Source organism: Teleopsis dalmanni, chromosome X (assembly GCF_002237135.1).
Source record: "Teleopsis dalmanni isolate 2A chromosome X, ASM223713v2, whole genome shotgun sequence".
NCBI classification, from domain to species: Eukaryota; Metazoa; Arthropoda; class Insecta; order Diptera; family Diopsidae; genus Teleopsis; species Teleopsis dalmanni.
In genome coordinates, this window is record NC_051848.1 from 54,589,901 (window position 1) to 54,612,941 (window position 23,041).

The following is a 23,041-nucleotide window of genomic DNA, read 5'->3' on the forward strand; positions in this document are numbered from 1 at the left end:
CTTTTATATTAAATAGAAATAGGAATTCCTCGTCTGGTAAGCCTGGTATAGAACATATATGGACAGTCAGCATGTAGTTAGTTGTAAATATGTATATGGGTCTTTATTTTATAAATCGGATACCTTTTTGACCTCATCATCTCATATTTGGCTGAGAGTCATCGGAAGGAATATTAAAAATTTCAAATTTGTACTCTAAAAATAGAGATAATGTGAAAGTGATTTTTTTAATAAAAATACTTCTGAGAAAAACAACGTCCTAAAAATTTGCATTCTCATACAAAATTAAATTCAATTCAGAAATAAAAAGTAAACATTTTTGTATCGTTTCTCTTGGTAAATTTATGTAATGGTGTTATGGTGCGTATGAGTGACGTTTTGGACACCTGGTAAATTCATTTTTTTAATTACTTCTAAAAGCAAAGCCACACTGGAAATATTTATTTTTTAAATAAATTTTATTGGTAAATCTGAAATTTTTCCATCCTGAAAATTTCTTAGTAAAATTTAAAATTGAATATGGGTCTTGTTATTAAATAAAAAGAGTTCAAAAACTTCAGCCAAATCGGAGATGATGAGGTCAAAAAGGTGTCCAATTTGAAAAAGAATGACCCATATACATTTATGCAAACTTTCAGTTGCATAGCAATTCTTTAGTTTCCTAACGATTTGCAAACCCTTGCATACCAGTCTTTTTAATATACATTTATTTGTTTCCTCAAACAAACAGAGAGAGAACCTTTTTTTAAAATACTGTGAATTGATTGTGAGTATCTTACTATTGATGACATGATGTATGTTTTTACACACCTATATCTTACTCTTTCTTTTAACGTGGAAAAAAATTCAAATGCAAATATTCTTTTTTCCAAAATTTCGCACTTGTTTGTTCTGCTATGATTTTGTCTGCCTGAGGAATAATAGAGAAATAATATGGTATTTATTTTATTTTAAAATTAGCTTCCATCTCCTTCAAAGAAACCTTTCTCTGATATTTTGCACTTATTCCAACATAATTTATATACTGAGATACATAGGCTTTATCTTATATAATGTTTAAAAACGTTTAAATACCCTTTAGAGTTTGTGAATAGAAAAAAATCTCAGAATGCCATAACTTCTTCAGTTATAATTACGGAATTACATACATGTTTTGTTTATTCACAAAACTTTGGGTAAACAAAAGGGAGGTATGAATCAGGAAATTCTATTACCACGTACTGGTTTCAGAAAGCAGCATACTACAATCGAACAGGTTCACTCTGTTCATAAATTCTTTAGAGAGCATTGGCAATCTTCTTAGTATAATGCAAACTTTTGACAAGATCTAGCATGAAAGTTTACTTTACAAACTTAAAGTGCATCTTCCATATAGTTAGTTCATACCGTTACTGGAATCATACTTTGGACAACAGACTTTGTCCGGTATTTTAATAATAAACAGTAGAAAGTAACTTATTTATATTCAATCAAAGTAAGAGAGCCTCACGTAAGTGTTTCGGAAACTGTACTTAACACATTATTCACTGCTGATTTTCCTTCAATAGAGAGCTATTTTTACAGATCACTTTGTAGTAATAGCTTCATCTAAATAAACCAAAACATTGACAAATTTCATATCTAACTAACTAGCAAATGCAACTATCATCCAAAAGTAAAAAAAATTAATAAATACAGATCACGTTGACAATTCGTAAAATATATTACCCAGATACACAACATAATATCACAACTTTTTAATAAAAGATGGAAAGCCTCAACTATATGTAGGCATATGTATGTAATTTGGCCATGGCCCAATAAAAGGAAATTCAGCTCTCTCATTGAAATGTCCCGTATAGACATCAGTCTTATGATAGGTTTACTCACATGTCACTGTATTTTAGGTAACTATGTTTGGAGATTGAATCTCCCTTTCAATTATATGTCTCGTAGTTGTGGAGAAGATGATGACAGTCCCTCCTATCTGGTTTTCTTCTGTGTGACATATGCTCAAAGCCACCATATCACTTCATGGGTTTTGTTTTTGAGGATCTTGGTGAACTGCAAGACCCCACTTGAATAGCATTAAAAATTTTGCCAAGGGTTTCTCATTCTCTGAGTTAATCTATATACGGTATCACCTACCCTGATAGCTTCGTAATAAACTAGAGGTGGTTTTTAACTTACGTCACTCTATTTGTTACTCGGCCATAAAATAACACTGTCAGTCCATAATAAAGTCATCATCAATATAATCGTACTGTAATCAATATTGTCATATAGAATTCAAATATGGGTCTCAGGCTTGACATCCAATCTAGAAATTTACAGAAATTCCAGTCACAAGGACTGTGCATGTTTGCAAAACCGCAATGGTTTCTTACGCTGTGATCTTACACAACCAACGATGTTCAGAGAAATTAACAATATAAGTTACAGTCTTACAAGTCATCTGAGTCCACGAATAGCAGTTCAATTCACAATAAAACTGACGACATAGATGAAACAAATGCTGACCGATTTTACAATTATACTTACTTATGCACTGGTCTGGGATATCGCTGAGTCTGTTAAAGAATGGGGTCCCCAAAAACCTATTCTTAGTTCTGATCAAGCCTAGACATAGTCACAACAAGTCTTTTGGTGTCTTTTCTTCGAGAACTATCTTTAAAGTATTGAAATAACCATTTTTCTACTAAATCATTTAGTTTTAATAATACAATATAGCAGTATTGTTTTTCATAAATTGTACGTAAGAATTTCGCAATTTATCTGTGAAGAGCTAAATCTTTGTTAATGTTTCTTTATAACTGCGGTAATAGTGGGCTCGAGAAATTAAAATTCGACATGGAGTAAAATAATGGTTTTCCTAATATATTTTATTTCTGAATAATATTAAATTTGATTACTTAAGTAAAGTCGCAGCTAAGAACTAGAGCACCTCACATAAGAAGATGTTAATTTGTGATATGTTCGGAGTTAATCAAACTTAATTACATATCTTATTAGATAACTGATAATAATCATGTTTGAATTTTATTTGGTTTCCAATTAGCTTTAGAATTAGAATTAAAAACTGTTAACTAGGAACTGATAAACTTATTTCACACCTTAGAAACTTATAAATATCGGTTATATTAGTTTATATATTCCATTCCGGGAAATAGAGTTGACACGCTTCAGTCTATTTAATAAACCAACCACATTCACAAAAGTGTGGCGACTGTGAAATGAGTCAATGAGATATTGCATTTTATTAATAAATGAAGTAGTCACATTAAATCTTCCAATACACTGCTAAAAATAGTACATGAACTTAACTTTTTGCATGTGCATTTAATTTAATTTATTATATAGAAATGCTGTGTGGATCGATAACAAGAGACCTTCATTATGATTATTGCTAGATTGTTACTCAGTGCGTATTTTAGAAAGAAAGAAGTTTTACAAAACTTAGAGTGAAATAGATATATACTCGGAAATTGTGATATTCTATGTTAACATATTTCTATTTGCCTTTTCATATGGGCAATAATATTAAACAACTCATAGTTTAATTTTTTATTTTAACTACAGCATATGGTTTTGATACATCGACTAAAAGAAATTAAGTAGAGGATTCAAGCTCTTTACTGAGCCCATTTTTTTAAAAAAGTTTCAGGTTTTAAACAACTCTGTGTACAATGAGAGCCGCTTAAAATAAAAAAGCTTAAAATGTACATATTTTCTTAAATTTTTCATTAATATTTAACATATAATATTTCGGAGGTTTTTTTCTTCTTAAAAATCTTGGCGTTTTTCTTCGTAATGATCATCATAAAATATGGTGATCTTATGTTCGCCCTCATAAAATTAATTTGGCTAAAATTTAATCTTTGTTGTGAATTCAGATAAATTTTTATTTTATTTTTTTTTATATTTTCCGTTGAAATAAATTATAGGTCTGTTCTCATACACTTCTGTGAATAGTTTAATATACATATATTTCATATTAATTCATAAGACGAATTTGAATAATGTCAATTCATTGCAGTATGTAATAACATCAAGTGAAAACTAAAATAATCTTAGTACTTATTAAAAATAATATGAAATTCATTGCATTTAATAAATACTAATAATAATATTTAAAAAATAATAATATACGTTATAGAATAAAAGATTTTGAAAGTGGTGAGTGTAAACCTTTCATATGATATACACTAATTATGCGCATATATTGGATTGGAGATGAAGTACTTCGAATTGTTAAACAAGATTAAATGAAATTGTTTAATTTTATAAAATAATTTTATTAAACCAAACAATATTCGATTATTCGGAAATATATTCTGTCATATAAACAGAGTTCTCCTGGGTGTTACTTTAAAAAAAACAGACACTAATACCTTTAACAAATTTTTTTTTAAAACACAGAATTTTTATTTTTTTTTTTTAATTTAGATTCAGTTTCAAATTTTACTGAAAAGTTTTCAGGATGGCAACATTTTTTGAAATTTTTTCATTTTTTTTCTCTCGTAAAACAAGTTAAACACATGCGTCCATATTTCTATTCAATACATTTACTATAAAAAAACCCATAACGAGAAAGTGCGCGATGAAATCGAAAGCAATAATAAGCAAAACAAAAAAATTTGTGAAGAGCTAAAGGAAATCCAAAGTAACGCTTTACAGCCGCACAGTTCAAAGCAAGCTTCATATGCCGAAGCACTAAAAGCAAACAAACCCAAAAGGGTAGAAAAAGTGCCAGAATTCAGAAAAGAAGTGCCTCTCGTGATCAAACCTAAATCCAAACAAAATATTGCAAAAACAAAGCAAGACCTAAACAACAAGATAAACCCGGAAAATTTGAAAATCGCTAACATCTACGAAAGAAACAACGGCACCATTGTTATTGAGGCAGAAAGTGATTCCGAGCGTGAAAAAATAAAATGTGCTGTAGAAGGCGCTATGAGCGAGAATTATGAAGTAAAAGTTCCAAACTCTATTAAGCCACGATTTACTATCTCCAGAATCAGTTTTAAATATAACGAACAGGAAATTATCGAAAAATTGCGAAAACAAAATCAGTGCCTCTCTGATTGTGAACTAAAACTAGCAAAAATGTACGAAATAAAACGAGATAATAAAGTATTTTACAACGCAATATTTGAAACGGACTCGAATACTTTTACAAAAGCTATGGAAGCAGAAAAGCTAAACATTGGCTGGGAAAAGTGTAAAATTTACGATGGAACGGATTTAATGATATGTTACAAGTGCCAGGGCTTCAACCATAGAGCGCCTTACTGCAGGTACGACGAATGTTGCCGTAAATGCCATCAAAGACATCGCACTCGCGATTGCAATGAGGAGCCGGTTAACAAATGCATAAATTGTATACGTGCAAATGAGAAGCTAGGCTTGGGCCTTGACGAAAATCATGCAGTGCTTGACAAAAACTGTCCCGTGTATCTCAAAACACTTGAACAGAAGAAAAAGAAAATCGGATACTAGCAGAGAACAAACAAATCGTGCAGTCCTCTCCCTGGGCCAAAAGGGTTGAGCGTTGGGTTCACAACCCGCCTCGTCAAACATATTGTGACTCATCATCAACCAAACAAAAAACATAAAACAAGTCAAAAAAAACGGAAGCGTGATATAATTCTGGGAACATGGAACGTACGTACGCTGCTGAGAGCAGGAGCACTACAAGAAACAATTAAGCAAATGGAAAAGTACAACGTTGACGTGCTAGCGGTCCAAGAAGTACGGTGGCAAGGATGTGGTGAAATTGAATGCAACGGTACAAAATTCCGTTTTAGTGGTAACGCTGAAAGGTCTGGTAGGTCGGGGACTGGATTTCTGCTCAACAAACGAGTGGAAAAATCGTTTTTGGGCTTCAGACCAATAAATGACAGAATATGTGTAATCTCCCTTAAAGGACTGTTTAGCAAATTTACGCTGATAAATGCCTATGCTCCAACAGAAGACGCAGATGATATCGCTAAAGAGACCTTTTATACAGACTTAGACGAGACATTGAGCAAAATTCCATCACATGATACAAAAATATTACTTGGAGACTTCAATGCAAAAATTGGAAGAGAACAATACATTTCTAATGTAGCTGGCTTACACTCACTACACACCGTGTCATCAGACAATGGTAAACGGTTATGTCAGCTCGCAACTGGCTCCCGTATGTACATTAGCAGCACGCATTTTCCACACAAAAACATACATAAGGGGACATGGCAGCTACCAGGCTCAACAACAGCCAACCAAATAGATCATGTTCTTATAGACCATATTAAGAAATCGTTTATCCTTGATGTTCGTAGCTGTAGAAGTGCGAATGTCGATAGCGACCATTTTCTGGTAAAAGCCACAGTAAGACAAAGTCTAAAGGGCGTGCGTAGAAATTACGGATCTAGAAGGAAAAAATGGGACGTTGACAAGTTACATGATAGCGAAACGGTCCATCAATATGAGCAGAGAGTAAACGAATCACTTAGACATATCACGAACTATACCAATATAAACGAGCATTGGAAAGTTTTTGCAAATTCAATCACAAAAGCAGCAGAAGAAACCGTTGGTGTGAAAAGAAATCGTAGACGCAACAATTGGTTTGATAACGACTGTGCAGTCGCAGTGGAAGCTAAGAATGTAGCCAGGGAGCAAATGTTAAATGACAACAGCACTACTAATCAAAACAACTACAAAAACAAACGAAAAATAGCAAATATAATATGCAAAAGAAAAAAAAAAGAAGACGTCAATAGAGAAATCCTAAACATCAATAGGGATTTTGCAGATCGAAATGCTAAAGGTTTCTTTCACAACATCAAGCATCAAACAAAGGGTTTTCAAGCGCGAATCAACATGTGTAAAGACAAAGATGGGGAACTACTAGTAGAAAAAGAGGGCATTATCAAAAGATGGCAGGAACATTTTCAAGAACTTTTCAACATTGGTTCGGAAAGTAATAACCTATCCTTAACAGACTTAGCTACAAGTACAGGACAAGAACCTGAACCCAGCCTTGAGGAATTTACAGAAGCCATAAAGCAAATGAAAAACGGAAAATCACCCGGTGAAGATAGTATATCAGCAGAGCTCATTAAACATTGCGGAGAAAGCGCAAAAATAGAGCTGTTTACATTAATCAAGCGTGTCTGGGCTGAAGAAAGGCTGCCGGAAGCGTGGCTCACTGGCGTAGTAGTACCACTGCACAAAAAAGGTGACAAACTAGATTGTAATAACTACCGAGGCATAACGTTGTTAAGCTCATGTTACAAAATTTTTACATGCATTTTAAACAAGCGACTAAAGAATGCAGCGGAGGAAATCTTAGGTGAATACCAAGGGGGCTTCAGACCGAATCGTTCAACGACCGATCAAATATTCCTGCTTAAACAGAACTTGGAAATGAGTTATGAGTTCAATGCAGTAGTGCATATCCTTTTCATCGACTTCAAACAAGCATTTGACAGCATCGATAGAAAAATGATACAGGAAGCTCTACAATCACTCGGGATCAATCAGAAGCTCATAAAACTAATAATGATTACATTGTGCAATACGACTGGAAAAGTGATAGTGCAAGACAGTCTAACAGATGCCTTTGAAATTAAAAGTGGAGTGAAGCAAGGTGACTCGCTTTCAACTACCATTTTCAACCTAGTCCTTCACGATGCTATTAAGTCACTGGTGGCAACAGGGAACATATTCAACAAAACATCACTGACCATTGCCTACGCAGATGACATAGCCATCCTAAGCAGATCACTTCACTATATGAAAGAAAAGTTCATCGACTTACAACTCAGAGCTAAGATCGTTGGGCTAAACATTAATGAGAACAAAACAAAATATATGAGGGTTGGAAGAAACATGCACAGCCGAACTTTAGAGCCCTTTCAAGTTAGTGAGTTTACGTTTGAAGAAGTTGAAAGCGCCAAATACTTGGGTGTCCTTATTAATAAAAACAATGAAATCAGTGTTAGTATACAAGACAGAATTGTAGCAGCAAACAGAAGTTATTACGGACACGCGAAAATCTTCAAATCTAAAATCGTGACCAGAAGTGCCAAACTACACGCTTACAAGGCAATCGTCCGCCCGGTATTATGCTATGGGGCCGAAACGTGGACTCTAACGACAGCAGATGAAAACCAAATTAGAACATTCGAAAGAAAGGTGTTGAGAAAGATTTATGGTCCCATCCGCCTGAATCAAGAAGAATTTCGTCGGCGTACGAATGCTGAACTACTACAACTTTGTGATGGTGAAGATGTGGTGAAGTTCGCAAAGTCGCAACGCTTGAGATGGTTAGGACACGTCATGAGAATGCCGGACGATAGACCACAAAAGCGAATACTCCATTTCACGCCGTATAATGACCGCAGCAGAGGTAGACCGCGTATAAGATGGCTCGACAACGTGACTGAAGACATCAGGAAAATGGGTATACAAAGCTGGAGATCTAAAACATCATGCAAAGCAGAATGGAGAAAGCTGGTTGATGCAGCTAAAGCTCACCCCGAGCTGTAACGCTGATGATGATGATGATGACATTTACTATAAATATTCTTATATAATATTTTTGATTTTGATTAGTAATGAAATTCTACATAAAACTCATTAGAAGTATTTCTAAAAAATTAATTTATGTTTCGCATCACACCAAACATATACACACGATTTTTCAGTAAAAAAAGAGAGGAATAAGTCACTAAAATTTTACTTTTTTAGCTTTGATTTAGATTTACTAATATTTTTTACATAAAAAATAAAAATTTTCAGTGTGGCTTTGCTTTTAGAAGTAATTAAAAAAATGAATTTACCAGGTGTCCGAAACGTCACTCATACGCACCATAACACCATTACATAAATTTACCAAGAAAAACGACACAAAAATGTTTACTAGGTTAAATTTTTTTAAACTAATTAAATTAATTATGCGTATTAATATTATAGTATGGGAGAGAAAATTTCTAGCTTTTATCAATATAACCAATATTCTTTGATTGTGTCTATAATTGCCTTATAATGAAATTGTCTGTATGAATTTCATGCAGGTGCTCAGTACAAATTTAGTACAAACTTACCGTATATTTCAAACCCCCTACTTCCAATATTTTACGCTATGCTTCGATAAGCGAGATTTCGATGCCCCTATCATCTCACTCTACAACCGTGATGCTCGTAACCCTACTCTCAGTATCTACCTCTAGTCAACCCTCGACGTTACCGTTATAACCCCGCTCCTTCATCTATCCCCATCTGCTTGCGCCATGCCCATACTTTCTGATTTAGATGAACCTAGATAGAACCTAGAAGGTATTAAGCCAGGGACAGAGTCATGAGCTTCTTTATGAGCGCCCTTGATATCAATTCTAGATACTCCTTCATGAATTAAGAGTATTGCTCAAATGTCAACTTTCTTGAAAAATTTTAGTATTGAAATTATGTAATAAAACCTCATTTCTTTATCTGGTATGAGTTGGCGACATAGATCTCTCTTAAGTATATCCCTTAATACCAACTTGTTACAGAGAAATATTGCAATTATTGCATTATACAACGTTAAATTTGCAAGAAGAGAACAGATTTCAATAAAACACCATAACAGATTACCCTGGTTCTTTGGGACCATTTCACTAAAAATTCAACTCATATCGTCTGGACATCATTTCGTTAGGATTGAAGTAGATTACAGTGTTAATAGTCATCAATTAAATTTTGAGCAGTATATGTAAACAATTTATAGGACATTCAATTATATTCAAAATATTTGGCTTCAATTAATTAAATTGATTTCTATAATTTATTTCTATGCATTTTGTCAGAGTCGCAAGAATACCTTGAATTAACAGCTATCTTTTATGACTTTGACAAATTATGTATGATTTGATTCGATATATCTATTTATGAAATATATAAATAACTACTGACTCTACTGCAAAAATTTTACATTACTCTAAAAATATTCGATTGGACAACCAAATTTGAAAGATCTAAAGTAAATGTAGAATGAATCTAGATTTGCCAATCGAAATAGTCAAGCTTATATGCCATAAGTTCACCTTCAATATTGATACGCCAATTCTTCAATATTGATAGATCTTCTTTTAGGACAATTTTAAAATCATGACATATTTCTTTCTTCTTGCCTTCATATGTTTCTTAAGCTCAGCATCCATCACAAGCTGCTTGGTAACTTTTTTCAGATTTATTTTTGTTGATATGTTTTAGTTTAGGGTCTATCCATTATAAGCTAGTAATTAATAATTAATAAATTAAATTCTCCACTTAACGATATTTTTAGCGAATTTTCTATACTTAAATTGTATGCTTAAAATAATTGCTCCATATATCTATTCTTTGATCCATGAGACTTATGAGATCTGTTATGCTGTCTCTGGAGAGAGTCTCTTAAGTTTTTCAGATAAATTAAATCTATTGCTATGATTAACAATTTCGCTTTGTTCACAACTGCAGATCGCATTCAGTTAAAGAAGTCGTAAGGAAAGCACGACGAGACTAAGTGAATGACGTCACTCCGATTTAACAGAATTTCTAGGTATCAGCCTCCTTTGAGCGCATCTTGCGAAAGGTTTACAGTGAATCAAAGGCAAAGAAATCATCAAATAGAGTTGAAGTGATGGTTTCTTTTCATTTCTTTTTTTTTTTTGTGAGGATAGAAGACTTTTGATCTCAAATAAGATCAAGTTTTTGCTAAAAATCACATTTTACGTGGTTTACGTGTGTCTGACGTAAAATCTAGATGGTTGTTGGCATGTAGATAGATGCAGAACAGGGGAATAAGGAAACTTTCAATTCCGAACAAAATTTTAATTTTTAATCAAGTGCCTAACTTCATTCTTACTAAAAACAATGGAGAGGGTAATAGAGCTCCACCTAAGACAAAAGGTAGAACGCTTTCCAATCTCTAAATCCCAGCATGCTTACCTCAAGGGTAGATCTACGGAAACAGCTCTGCATGAGGTTATTCGTACTGTGGAAAAATCGATTCATTTTAAACAATACTCGTTGGCAACCTTCTTAGATATTGAAGGAGCTTTTAACAATGTAAGCAATAAAGCTATTCATGACTCACTTTCCAGAATAGGTTTAGAGGAAGAGCTTAAAAATTGGATAATTACTATGCTTAAAACAAGGATTATTCAATCAAAGCTAGGCAGCATAACACAAACGAAGCACGTCAGCAGGGGTACGCCACAAGAAGGGGTTATTTCACCATTACTGTGGCTGCTGGTCGTGGATAATATTCTTAATATTCTAGATAAGATAGGTGTGAAAGCAGTAGCGTACGCGGATGACGTGGTTATTCTAGTGTCAGGTATGTTCCCTAACATAATTAGCGACATTATGGAAAGGGCCTTGGTTAAGATAAGTACCTGGGCCACAGGTTGTGGACTAGGTATTAACCCAGGAAAAACTGAAATGATGCTGTTTACTACTAAAACCAAAATACCAGCTTTCAGGTTGCCTTCACTAAACGGGCAACAGTTAAAACTATCGGAAAAAGCCAAATATCTAGGAATTCTGTTGGATAGTAAGTTAAACTGGAAACACAATGTCGATCTTCGTATCAAGAAGGCATGTGTAGCTTTCTATTCTTGCAAGAGGATGTTTGGCAAAAAATGGGAGATTCGTCCCGAAATTACCCACTGGATGTACACGGCAATTGTACGACCAATTCTCACATATGGTGCTGTCGTATGGTGGCCGGCTCTAAACAAGAGCTATAATATCGACAAACTTAACAGAATTCAGAGGACGGCATGTGTAGGCATCACAGGAGCTTTTAGGACGACTCCTTCGGACGCCCTAAATGTGATGCTGCATTTGCTACCTATTGATCTTCACATTAAAAACATGGTTTGTAATAGCGCTGTAAGACTGAAAGTAACAGGCGTATGGTTAGAACGAACATATGGACATAGTCGGATTCTAGGTACAGTGCCAAATTGTCTGTATAGGATGACATCGGATTATCTGAATCCGTGTATAGACTTCGAAAGGAACTTCCAGACAATATTCCCTTCAAGAAATGAGTAGAAAAGGAAAAATTTCGAAGCAAATTACGATATCTCAATATATACAGATGGCTCGAAAATGAGCGGTGGGGCAGGAGCAGGAATCTTCGCACCATCTAAAAATATAAATATCTCTCTTAGGATACCTAATGAAGCTACGGTTTTTCAGGCTGAAATCCTAGCAATAAAAGAAGCCTGTCGGCAAATTGCAAGCCACATCGAGAACAGATGTAGTGTTGCTATTTTTATTGACGTCCAGGCAGCAATTAAAGCTCTTGAATCCTTTATAACAAAATCAAAAATAGTAAAAGAATGTAGAGAAGCAATCGACGAGCTAAACCGGTTGGCCGATATCACACTCATCTGGGTTCCTGGGCATAGGAACATCGTAGGGAATGAGAAAGCTGATAGTTTAGCCCGCTCTGGTGCCTCCCTAGATGCGTCACTGGCGGTATCAGTCTATATTACCCTGGAGACCATCAAAAGAAGTACCTTTCTTTACTTTCTGCAACTCGCCAATAACAGATGGAAAGCACTAAGGTCATGTGCAACTTCCAGGTTAACGTGGCCCACTTATAATAAAAATAAATCTCTGGAACTCATCAAAAAAGATCGCGTAAACACTGCAAGGCTTATCGCGGTTCTTACTGGTCATTGGTGGTTAGGAACTCACGCAGAGAAACTGCGTATTCCCCATAACTCTCACTGCAGAAGTTGTGGAAACCCGCGGGAGAAAGAAACAATAATACATTTTCTCTGTGAATGCCCAGCTCTAGCATCCAGAAGACATAGGTTCTTAGGAAAATACTTTTGTGATAGTTTATCAGACTGCTCAATGGTAAGGATGAAAGACCTGTTAAATTACCTAAATTCGGTGGGATGGATTTAGTCTCTACTCTTCTATACTAGGGTTCTTGCGAGGAATGTGGTAACAAAACGGCGAAAAATCGCTAATTGAGGTACATTTGAAGTTATCTTATGACCTGCCACTGCAACCAACCAACCAACCAACCAATCAAGTGCCTTCCTATGCCTAACTGCATGGTCAGATGTTTGGTATTCCGACAAATATCTATAATTAGTTATCTTTTGAAATATCAGTTGGTTTATTTGTCCATCTATAATTATGGAGTATTTCAGAATTTGAACTTTCTATAAAAGTGTCTACTTCTTAAATGACACAATCGGGCCCTTTTAACAATCTTACTGAATACGGCAATGTAAATAATGAGTAATGCAATGATGTTGACACTTTCGTTAGTTCATTAATTTGCTTCTTGTCTACTGTGCTTCCTTCATCCATTCATCTGTACTGAAAGCACTGTGAAACACTTTACCTATCTTTCATTTCTCTATATCTTTTTTTTGTGCATAAAAGGAATTTCTTATCAGTTTAAAAGTATCTACAACGGTTTTGTAAGTACAACGCCGCTTCATCATCCCTCCATACGTTTTCGATGTAAGTAAGAAAGAAGTTAATTAACTTTCTATTGTTTCAATATCTACGATTTTTCCTACAGTTCTTTGTAGGTCAATTTATATAAAATCAAAATTGCAACTCCATATATTTCAAAAACGTTTATATTTTGTATTATAGAGAATTCTAAATATTCTTTAACCAAAATAACTAATATTTATTAATTTACTTGACTTTAACAATCGCGCTTTCCAAGAATAATTTCTGTCTTTAAGCAGTTTAAGATAATACTTATGGAATGGAATGATGTAAAGCATCAATGCAGTACAATCTACTACTTACAACACATAGGAGCTTTTATTTTATGATAATAAAGAAAAGGTTTATATAGGGCTATACTTTGTCAGAATAATGTAAAAGCATATTTTATCAAAAATCGGACCGCTTCTTTTAAGCAAGAATTCGCCAGTATGTGATTTCTAGTCAATTATTGTTTCTCCTTCTCTTTTATTTTGTTAAAATGTCCTGATTACAGTCCTTCACTGAGTTCGTTAAGGTTTTATTAAACCCACAGACATAATAAAATGAAAGGTTTAATAATGTCTTCACCAGTATCCTTGATTACCATTCTAATCAATTCTCAGCATATAACAGGAAAAGATCAGCTGCAACTTGGCGGATATTCGCTCTTGTATCATCCACAGTTTTAAGATCGGTTGCATAAGCACGATTCTTTACATGACCTCAAAAAAAATTTAGTGGTTCTAAATCGTATAATCTTGATAATCAAATGATATCACTTAAATATGAATTTAACATATATACCCGGTAAGTTTCTCAAGCAACAAATCCAACACAAGACAATAAGTTCTTTTAAAAGTAGATTTAATCCCAATTGCCTACTAAGCCCATAGTAGCACCTATTAGTTGTAGTGATGTAAACCTACAGATATAGTATAAAGCACGATATGGGTATTAACGTCCTTTAAGTCGAAAAAGCATTAAATAAACCACTTAATCTTCTTCTAATGATCAAAAAAAAAAAATGTGTGCCTTCATAAGCACTACATTGTTCTGGTGTTTCGTTTGTTTTGGCAACTGATCGACATATTTAAAAATGAACTGCACGTACTCATCATTATATTCCTTCATCATATTATATTTAAATTTTATTTGACTTGGTAAATTTCTTTATTTTTAGTGTATCCACTTGATTGACCTATTTCAATTCCAACACAATACTATTAAGAAAATATACTTGAGTGATGAGGAATGGTGCGAGAGAAAGCTTATATTGTATCTTTCATTTTAATACTAATTTTAATATTGCTATCCTATATAGAAGGATATATATAGAAAACAATGTATCCGAAAAACTAGTTGTATTAATATGGAAAACAATGTACCCGTACCTAATTAAATCTAAGAATACCACCCGTCGCGATTAAAGCAAAATTAATTGAGCTAATACGAAAAATAATATGATCGTACCTAATCAATCTAAGAGCAATACCTGTCACGTTGATTTGAAAGTCGATCTATAAGTAATGCATGTGAATTTGTTGAAATAGTGCAATATGTATTAGTAAACCAAATCACAGTCTCACACCCACAGCGTAAGACTTTAACTACTAAAATCACCTCTGAGGAATAAATTAAAAAGAGACTTCCAGCAATGACCAGGAGGGCAGTGTAGGAAATTTTATTTCAGAAATTAGGGGAGCGAGTTGAGGTAAAATTGTGTCGTGCTTAGAAATCTAGGTTTGTCTAAGCCAAAAACATGGGCGTGGTGTAGGGGAAAGGGGACTAGGTGGAGGGTGTGAAGTAGTTGCGCAAATGTGTGAGATCGTGAATTTCCGTTACATTCTAAGTTCACTTTAATGGAATCAACGGCCGTAGAATTATAAAGAAATTTGAGATTTTGACCAAAAAAAAAAAAAATTGAAGGTATAGCAAAGAACTGTATAGATGTCGTAGAAGACAATCACCACAGCATAAATGTTAGAAAAGGCGAGACGCATTACTATGATATATGCAGCACTTAAAAAAGAAGCACTTCCTCACTTCCGGCGCTAATTGATATGATAATGATATGGAAGAATTTGTTTTAAAATTACCATTTCTAATCATTTTTGTGGTAGTGCTTTTGAGAACAGAAGTTTATAAAGCAAGTCACTTCTAAAGAAAAGTTGTGAAAACGTTTGAAAAGCTAGTAGTGTAATTTTAAACCAAACCATATTCAATACCAAGATAGGTAAGGATATTGACAGTATATATCACAAAAGTTTATTGAATTCGTGGTTTCAGAAAAGGAGTTATATTGCGAACCAGCTAACATATAACTGCAGTTTGAAGTAAAAAATTTTATATTTAAAAATAAATTATTTAAATTTATCTTCTCTTAGATAAAGTAAGAGTTGAATAAATACCATAATTTGTACTAAGCTGGTGTAGAAGGACATTGCAATCTATGCGCTATTGACTACTTAGTGCAAGGACAGCCAATTTCAAATAAAATATGTTGTGATTTGCAAGTTGATGAATGCATTCATTAATCTTATATACTACTCTCGCTTTTTGCATGATGTAAATATCACGGAATTCTGGAAACTATCTTTAAAATAATTTTCTAATGCATTTTCACGCATAATTACAACAATTTTGTTATAGGCAAGGCCTTGGCATAATTCTAAAGTTGTTTCGCTGTCACTTGCTTTCATACAAAGCACAATGCGTCGCTAACCAACTGAACAATAGTGCCATTAATGAAACACCCACACTATATAAAGCCAGAGCCATGCACACACATACACTTGTCGGTAAATATCCACCTGGAAATCATCAGTGTGGGCAACATTGACCACATAGTGGGTGAGTTGCCTACAGCAACTATTGTCTCTTCTATAGGTGATTTCAGAAAAATGAACTCACTAAGATTTCCTTTTTGTGAATAATCCTCACAGAAAGGGGCTAAAAGGTAGGTAAACCATTACAACAAAAATATTTATGAATAAAAAAATTAAAATTATAGACTCGTTTTATCTGTATTTAGCACAGGTAACCTCCGCACACTAAGTGCGAAAGTGTGTTTATGTGAATGTATTGATTGTAAGTGTTGCGTTTGTAGTTGTGGGCAAGAGTTGATGTAGCTGCAGTTGGAGCATTATTATGGCGTTTGTGGTGGTGAAAATATACACGAAATGGTGAATTTGCGTGTAATTATGATCGACAGTTCCGGTCTAAATGCTTACATTTTTGTGAAGGGAGCTGACGCTTTGCCAAATAAAATAAAGAAAAATTATATATAAATGTGTGCTAAATACAAATAAATAGTACAAAAATGCCAATAAAACCGTTTTAAGCAAAAAATACAAAAAATACAAAAAATAAAAAAATATTTGTGCTACTACAGCAATTACCAGAAAAAGTGCTGCTCTAACACTTATAAAAGAAAATTACAGTGTAGTAAATGCAATAGCTTTCAATGCTGCACTGCGACAAAATACAGTGCAATTTATTTTATTCTATTATTTTACTTTTTATTTTTATTTTTTGTTTTTTTTTTGTAAATCATTATGTATTAATCTTGTGGTTTTTTTGTGTAACTATATACGCAATTGTCTCCATTCATAATTTATTAGGCTCGAAATGAGTACAGAAGTAAGGTGAAATATTTATTTCGTAATGAAATAAATACAGTGAGAACTTTCCTAACGAACATCACATTTGTTTGAACATCCCTCTTAGGTGAATAATTTTTCCATTTTTCCATTTTTCCATAAATAAATTTATATTTATTATGGATTACTTCAAGTAATCAATTATAAATTACTTTTCCGAATACTAGCTGAACTTACGATTTACAAAGGCATGTATTGGGCTAAAGATTCGGAAAATATGTGTTTAGAATTGGGTCTTTCAATAACCACTATTTGGAGTTGGGATCTTAAATTGTTACACAATAATGTTATAACTTTATACAAACGGAGTGAACACGAACCCTTTGTCGCGAAAACTAGATCGGGATCTTGATGACATGTACCCACAGCTGTAATATGACATTATGCATAATTTTTATAACGAATACACTCAGCCTATAACGAGCCTACTTTTTAAATGAAGAACGGAAGAGAATTTAATATATCTGAACGTGATTGTTCTTTGTGAAATGAAATAGAAAATATTTGTCATATTATTGGTGTATGCCCCATTTTCAGAGTACATAGACGGGCACTTTCGGGCAGAAGTGTTTTTTTTTTGAAAAAATACTTCTGCCCGAGAAAGGAGTTAAAGTCGTGTTAAATAGTAATAATACTAAAAACCTGTAGAACTTTATAAATGAATAATAATGTTAGTAATACGTAGGTCACTATTTATATTTTGAGCCTTGGCGACACTGATTGTACTCAGGTGTCATCTGACCTTTCCGGACAAAAGTTTGAACATTATTAAGCATAACTTACTTTGGAGTTGTTGTCAAAAGAGCGTTACGAGTATTTGTGTTATTGCAGTGATTTATAAATTGAGTGTTCGCGATGGAATTAACGCGAGAAAATGTTCGTGCGATGATTTATCACAACTTTCGGCGTGGATTATCAGAACAAGAGTGTATTGATCAACTTACTCCCACATTCGGTGATACAAATCCATCTTTTACCACTGTGAAACACTGCTACTGGTACAATGATTTCAATCGTGGCTGCAGCTCGCTCACGCAGTTTGAACGAAGTTTACGAAATTCAGGAAGATCGTCCAAATTCAGTTGTTCAGTTGTTCTGACAGAAAACATTGATGTTCTGCAAAAACTGATACTTGTAATGCAAGATCGTCATGTGACATACTGTGAGATTGAGGCATTGATAAACTCTAGGCATTAGTTCCAACAGCATATACAAAATATTGTAGGATAAATAAACCATGAGAAAGATTTGTTCTCGTTGGATCTCATCACTCATCGTTAGACAAAATCTCAAAAAGATGCTCAATTGTAACAGGTGATAAATCATAAATCATGGATCATGGACTTAGTACGTATAAATCATGGATTTATGAATGTTTCAAGATGAACCAAAGCCTACAAAAATTGTTCACGCTCGAAGCAAACATTTGTTCTAAATAAATGGTCACTTGTTTTTTAAGGAAAACTGGTCATGTGACAGTTTCGGTCAATTCCGAATGGTATACAACAATCAAGTACCATCGGATCATTCTCAAACTCCATCAAAACAATGCGAGTGCTCACACATCTCGTCTAACAACCGACTATTTGAACATTCAAAAAATCGAATTGATGAGTTATCCGCCGTACAGCCCTGATTTGGCACCCAATGACTTCTTTTTGCTTCCAAATGTCTTGTTCCTGTCGGCGGAAAAAGCCATTGTTGTATTTGAAGACCATGTTTTGGAGGTGTCTAAAAAAGATTAGAAAAAATGCTTTGACAATTGGATCGAACGCATGCAAAAATGTATTAATCATAAAGGAGAATTCTTCAAGAAACAATGAAAATTGCTTTTCAACAAAGCACCACTTTTTTATGTCAATCTGATACACAAGAAATATGTTATTGTCAATTTAGATTTTAAGCAAAATTCTTTAATATTTTGTGAGTACTGTACGAATTTTTTTGAACTTATAATAAATTATTAAAGAAAACTCAACGCCTGACTGAACTCCACTGTTAGACGAAAACGCATGTTCATTTAAGCGATCTTTCACTGTACTTTGATCATTTTAGTATAATTTTTTATTTAACATATTTTAGCATTGTTTACTTTTTACATCGCCAGAACTTATTTAAAACTATCCGGAAGTACATAACAATTATCATTCCCCGCTAAACAACTATTCCCATAGTTTTCAGCAAATGCGATTCATTTTTATTAACGCACACTCACTCGTATTATTTATAGATGTCAAAAATATTTTCGATGTTTTGAGGTGTATTATCATATATTTATATGCCATATTTATATTATAAAATAATTTATACTGCAAAAAACAAAGAAAATAAATTGAAAAACTTTAAAAGCATTTTAGTGTTTTTGAATTAAATAAGGAAATAAATCTACATCCCTATATAAAAGTAGGATGTTGGCAAAGTTTCCACCCGAATATAAAGCAGGTGCCTTACAACGTAAACTCATTATTTGATTTTAGTGGCATATAGATACGTTGTTACGTTGTTAGGATTCAGCGTTACCGACTGGGCTACTCTGTTAGGTTAGGAATCAACGTTACCGATAGTACTACGTTGCTAGGAATCAAAATCTACTTTAGAAATTTAGTAATTACCTTCCTATATGTTTCCTGTTGAAACATATAGGAAGGTATCCTGGCCTGTGCTCAAGTACCCATGCACTTGCTGCGATGCGCACTGTTCTGCTGTGACCAAGTCAATAAAAGCTTTCATCAAATAATTTCATCAATATAAAAAAAAATATTTTAGAACTATTGAATAATGCAGCTGCACTAGAAATTTTCAAGAGAATAGTTCTTCCTAAGACCTCTAGATATTTACGAGTTGACGACTGTCACTTGTGAATGCACCACGTCATAAAGCTTATACAGCTTCGCTGGCTTGGCCATGTCGTAAGAATAGATGATAATGCTTTAGCGAAAATGGTGTCTGAAGCGGCAATTGGCGAGAGAAGGCATATAAGTAAACCGTGTTTACACTATCTACGTTTGATGTTCGAAACTGGAGAGCACGTAGCCCGTGTACGTAGGGATCTGGATAGAAAGGTTACGTCAGGCCAAAACTTGATAACGGGTTGTAATCTAGTGATTAAGTAAGTAATTATTCAACCCCTAAAGGATACATAACGAAGTTTATACATATAACCAATAGACTACAAAACCGACTATGAACGCAAAACTTAACTGAAGATATTAAAAATTTTCAAAATTTTAGCCATCTTAGCTGAGATTGAGCAAAACCTGATTGAGCCTAACACTTATAACACGTAAAACAGGAGGAAAAGTGGAAGAGTGGAGTGGAAGAGTGGAGTGGAAGAGTGGAGTGGAAGAGTGGAGTGGAAGAGTGGAGTGGAAGAGTGGAGTGGAGTAAATGGGTTAGATATGATATATATGAGTATATATCTAGTAAGAATAACTTTCAAGATTAGAAAAATCTTTCTCTATTTCATATAAGTTGTTGAAAGTAAAGTGCTTTTAATGCACTGAACACAAAAACAATCTATACCGCACGTACGACTACATAGAGTTTTTATGAGACCCATACTTGTGACATTTTATATTTTGAATCATAATAGTAAATCATTCATTTTTTTAAAATAAGTAACTATAGTTTCAGGAGGTATCCATCTAAATATAGACAATAAATATTGCTTAAGAAGTCTCATATTAATTAAAATATGTTACTAAATGACATTTAAAAATTTTTTTAAAGAGCTGTTATTATCTAATATTTTATAAAAAAAAATTAAAATATTCTTTGCTAGCAATTTTTTATATTTAAGTCAAAAATACAATAAGATTTGTCACAAAGCGATTCATTAAAATATTATGACAATAATTAATAACACCAAGACTGCCAGAATTTTCTTCCAGTGAATGGTTATAAAGTCCTCATAAGGGCCGACCGCGGGTTCCAATTCAATAACGCCATCCTCAAAGGGTTCGCGGTCCTTATGAAGAAAGAGAATTATTACCATTTATCCTTATATAATAATCTTATACATTAAATAAAGTTTTACTTACATCAGACTTGCGTCCATCTTGAGGATAATTCCGACCTAGAAAAAAAATTAAGTCTTATTCATTAGTTTTCTCGAATAACTTAAGTCTATGAAGCTTACCATTGCGCGGCATTCCGATAAGTAATTTGGTTAAGGAATTATTTTATAAAATAAATATTCTGATTTTGAAACGGATCTTTAAAAAAGATCCTAAATAATGTCTATAATAAAATATAGGTAAATCCTAATGAGATTTTAAAAACTAAAAAAAAATTTTAATATATAATTTGATAGAAAAATTTTTATTTTCCTGTAAAATTTTTCTACCTAACTCTGGTTACTAGACAATAAATATTTTGTAAGTTGTTAATATCATTTTTAAAGAAAGTGAAATATTATATTCCATATAAGAGGCAGTAGGTAATAACAGGAATTAACAAGCATTTCTAAAAAGTAAGAATATGCAAATGTAATTCATCGTCTATTATAATTCTTATTAAAGTATTAATATTAAATTTTGTTATTGTGTCATTATTCTTTCTTAGTTCTTAGCCCTGTTTTTTTTTGCAATATGTGGAAAGCATCAAAAGCCACAGTATTAGACTTGAACCGACTAAAATTACTTCTTTAAAATAAATGGAAAACATTTTCACAGCAATGTGGAAACTTCATTTCAGTAATCAGTGAGAGAGTTCTGAACAAGACGCTTAATATCTATTGGACTAGGTTTATCTAAGCCTAAAAGCATGATCGTTGTGCCGGTAACCCTACTAGCCCCAGTTTATTTTAACGCATTCGACATTTTCATTTTAAATGAACTGATTTATTGATAATGAGCTTATTTATATGAAAGCTCTTTGTATGGTTAATCATCCTCATTAGTGGCTACAATGAGGCAAACAACCTAAATGAGACAGTGTGAATGTGCTATAAATAGAAGTTTCTTTATTTCATTTATTCAAAGACTTTGACTTCTGGAAAACGTTCTTTTACATATAATTGGAAATAAATAAGAACTAAATTATTTTGAATTATATCTGTTTTAAAATAACGAAATTTGCACTTTCGGTTTACAATTTATGGCTATTGATGATCCAAAAAGAGATCACTTGGTTCAAAATTCTAAACCCCACTCTGCATATTATATGAAAGGCGTCTATAGATGCTGCATATTTACTGGCAATCAAAGCTTCTATAACATATTGAGAAGGGAAAAATCACTTTTGATTTCATAGAATTTTTAGCTGCCAGTTTCTTTAAGTGTCCTTTATGAGAGATATTGGTATATATTTATGTGTACTTATTCTTGGCTGTTCTAATTATCATAGTTGTCTTGAATTTAACTTTGCTTAAATAAATAAAAATAAATTGAGATGATAAATTAGAGAATACTTAAAGTTTCGTCTGTCGACTGCTTGATGAGTACATGACATTAAATTTTTTGTATTTAAATGTAAATTAACAATATTATTTAAATCTAACTTCTTTTTTCAATATTATTGCATGCAAAAAAAAAAAAATTAATAATCTGTACAACTTTCTATAAAGTTTGTTATCCTGGACCATTCTTTTACTAATTTATTTGTAGTGCAAATTATCTCTTAATTAAATATTTATGATTTATTCAAATCCAGTCTTAGAATTTTTTTTTGAATCCGAGCAGCGGTCCATAAATTCCTTAATATTCTCAATCTGACCAATGTTGCACAATACTACCGCACTGCAGTCGGCAATGCTAACCTCCTTAAACCATTTTACATTTAGCTTGAGTCAATCACTTCTTGCTTTGGAAATCCACACTATGTCATTTAGCTCATTTGTATTTACTATGTCAACTTTTCCCAATGCAGATGTAAAACTTTTGCATATGCGATTTGTCTGTTAAATATGTGTT

General features: G+C 33.2%; 2 protein-coding genes across 2 annotated transcripts; both read left to right on the plus strand.

Annotated features, from left to right (window-relative positions):
* Positions 1-5,691: 5,691 nt before the first annotated feature.
* Positions 5,692-17,481, plus strand: LOC119688428. Its single transcript, XM_038103109.1, has 3 exons — positions 5,692-6,650; positions 6,726-7,618; positions 17,297-17,481. The coding sequence occupies exons 1-3, from the start codon at positions 5,692-5,694 to the stop codon at positions 17,479-17,481; spliced, it is 2,037 nt and encodes a 678-aa protein (XP_037959037.1).
* Positions 17,482-17,984: 503 nt separating this feature from the next.
* On the plus strand, positions 17,985-18,326 carry LOC119688429. The gene has a single exon (XM_038103110.1). The coding sequence runs from the start codon at positions 17,985-17,987 to the stop codon at positions 18,324-18,326; it is 342 nt and encodes a 113-aa protein (XP_037959038.1).
* The last annotated feature ends 4,715 nt before the right edge of the window (positions 18,327-23,041 follow it).

What these genes read in the sequence shown, in the direction of transcription:
- LOC119688428 (XM_038103109.1), top strand. Translation starts at nt 5,692, where the DNA reads ATGGAAAAGTACAACGTTGACGTGCTAGCGGTCCAAGAAGTACGGTGG. An exon ending in AATGTAGCCAGGGAGCAAAT is followed by an intron (nt 6,651 to 6,725) that starts GTTAAATGACAA and finishes AATATGCAAAAG; the next exon opens with AAAAAAAAAAGAAGACGTCA. An exon ending in TAAAAGTGGAGTGAAGCAAG is followed by an intron (nt 7,619 to 17,296) that starts GTGACTCGCTTT and finishes TCCGAATACTAG; the next exon opens with CTGAACTTACGATTTACAAA.
- LOC119688429 (XM_038103110.1), top strand. Translation starts at nt 17,985, where the DNA reads ATGGAATTAACGCGAGAAAATGTTCGTGCGATGATTTATCACAACTTT.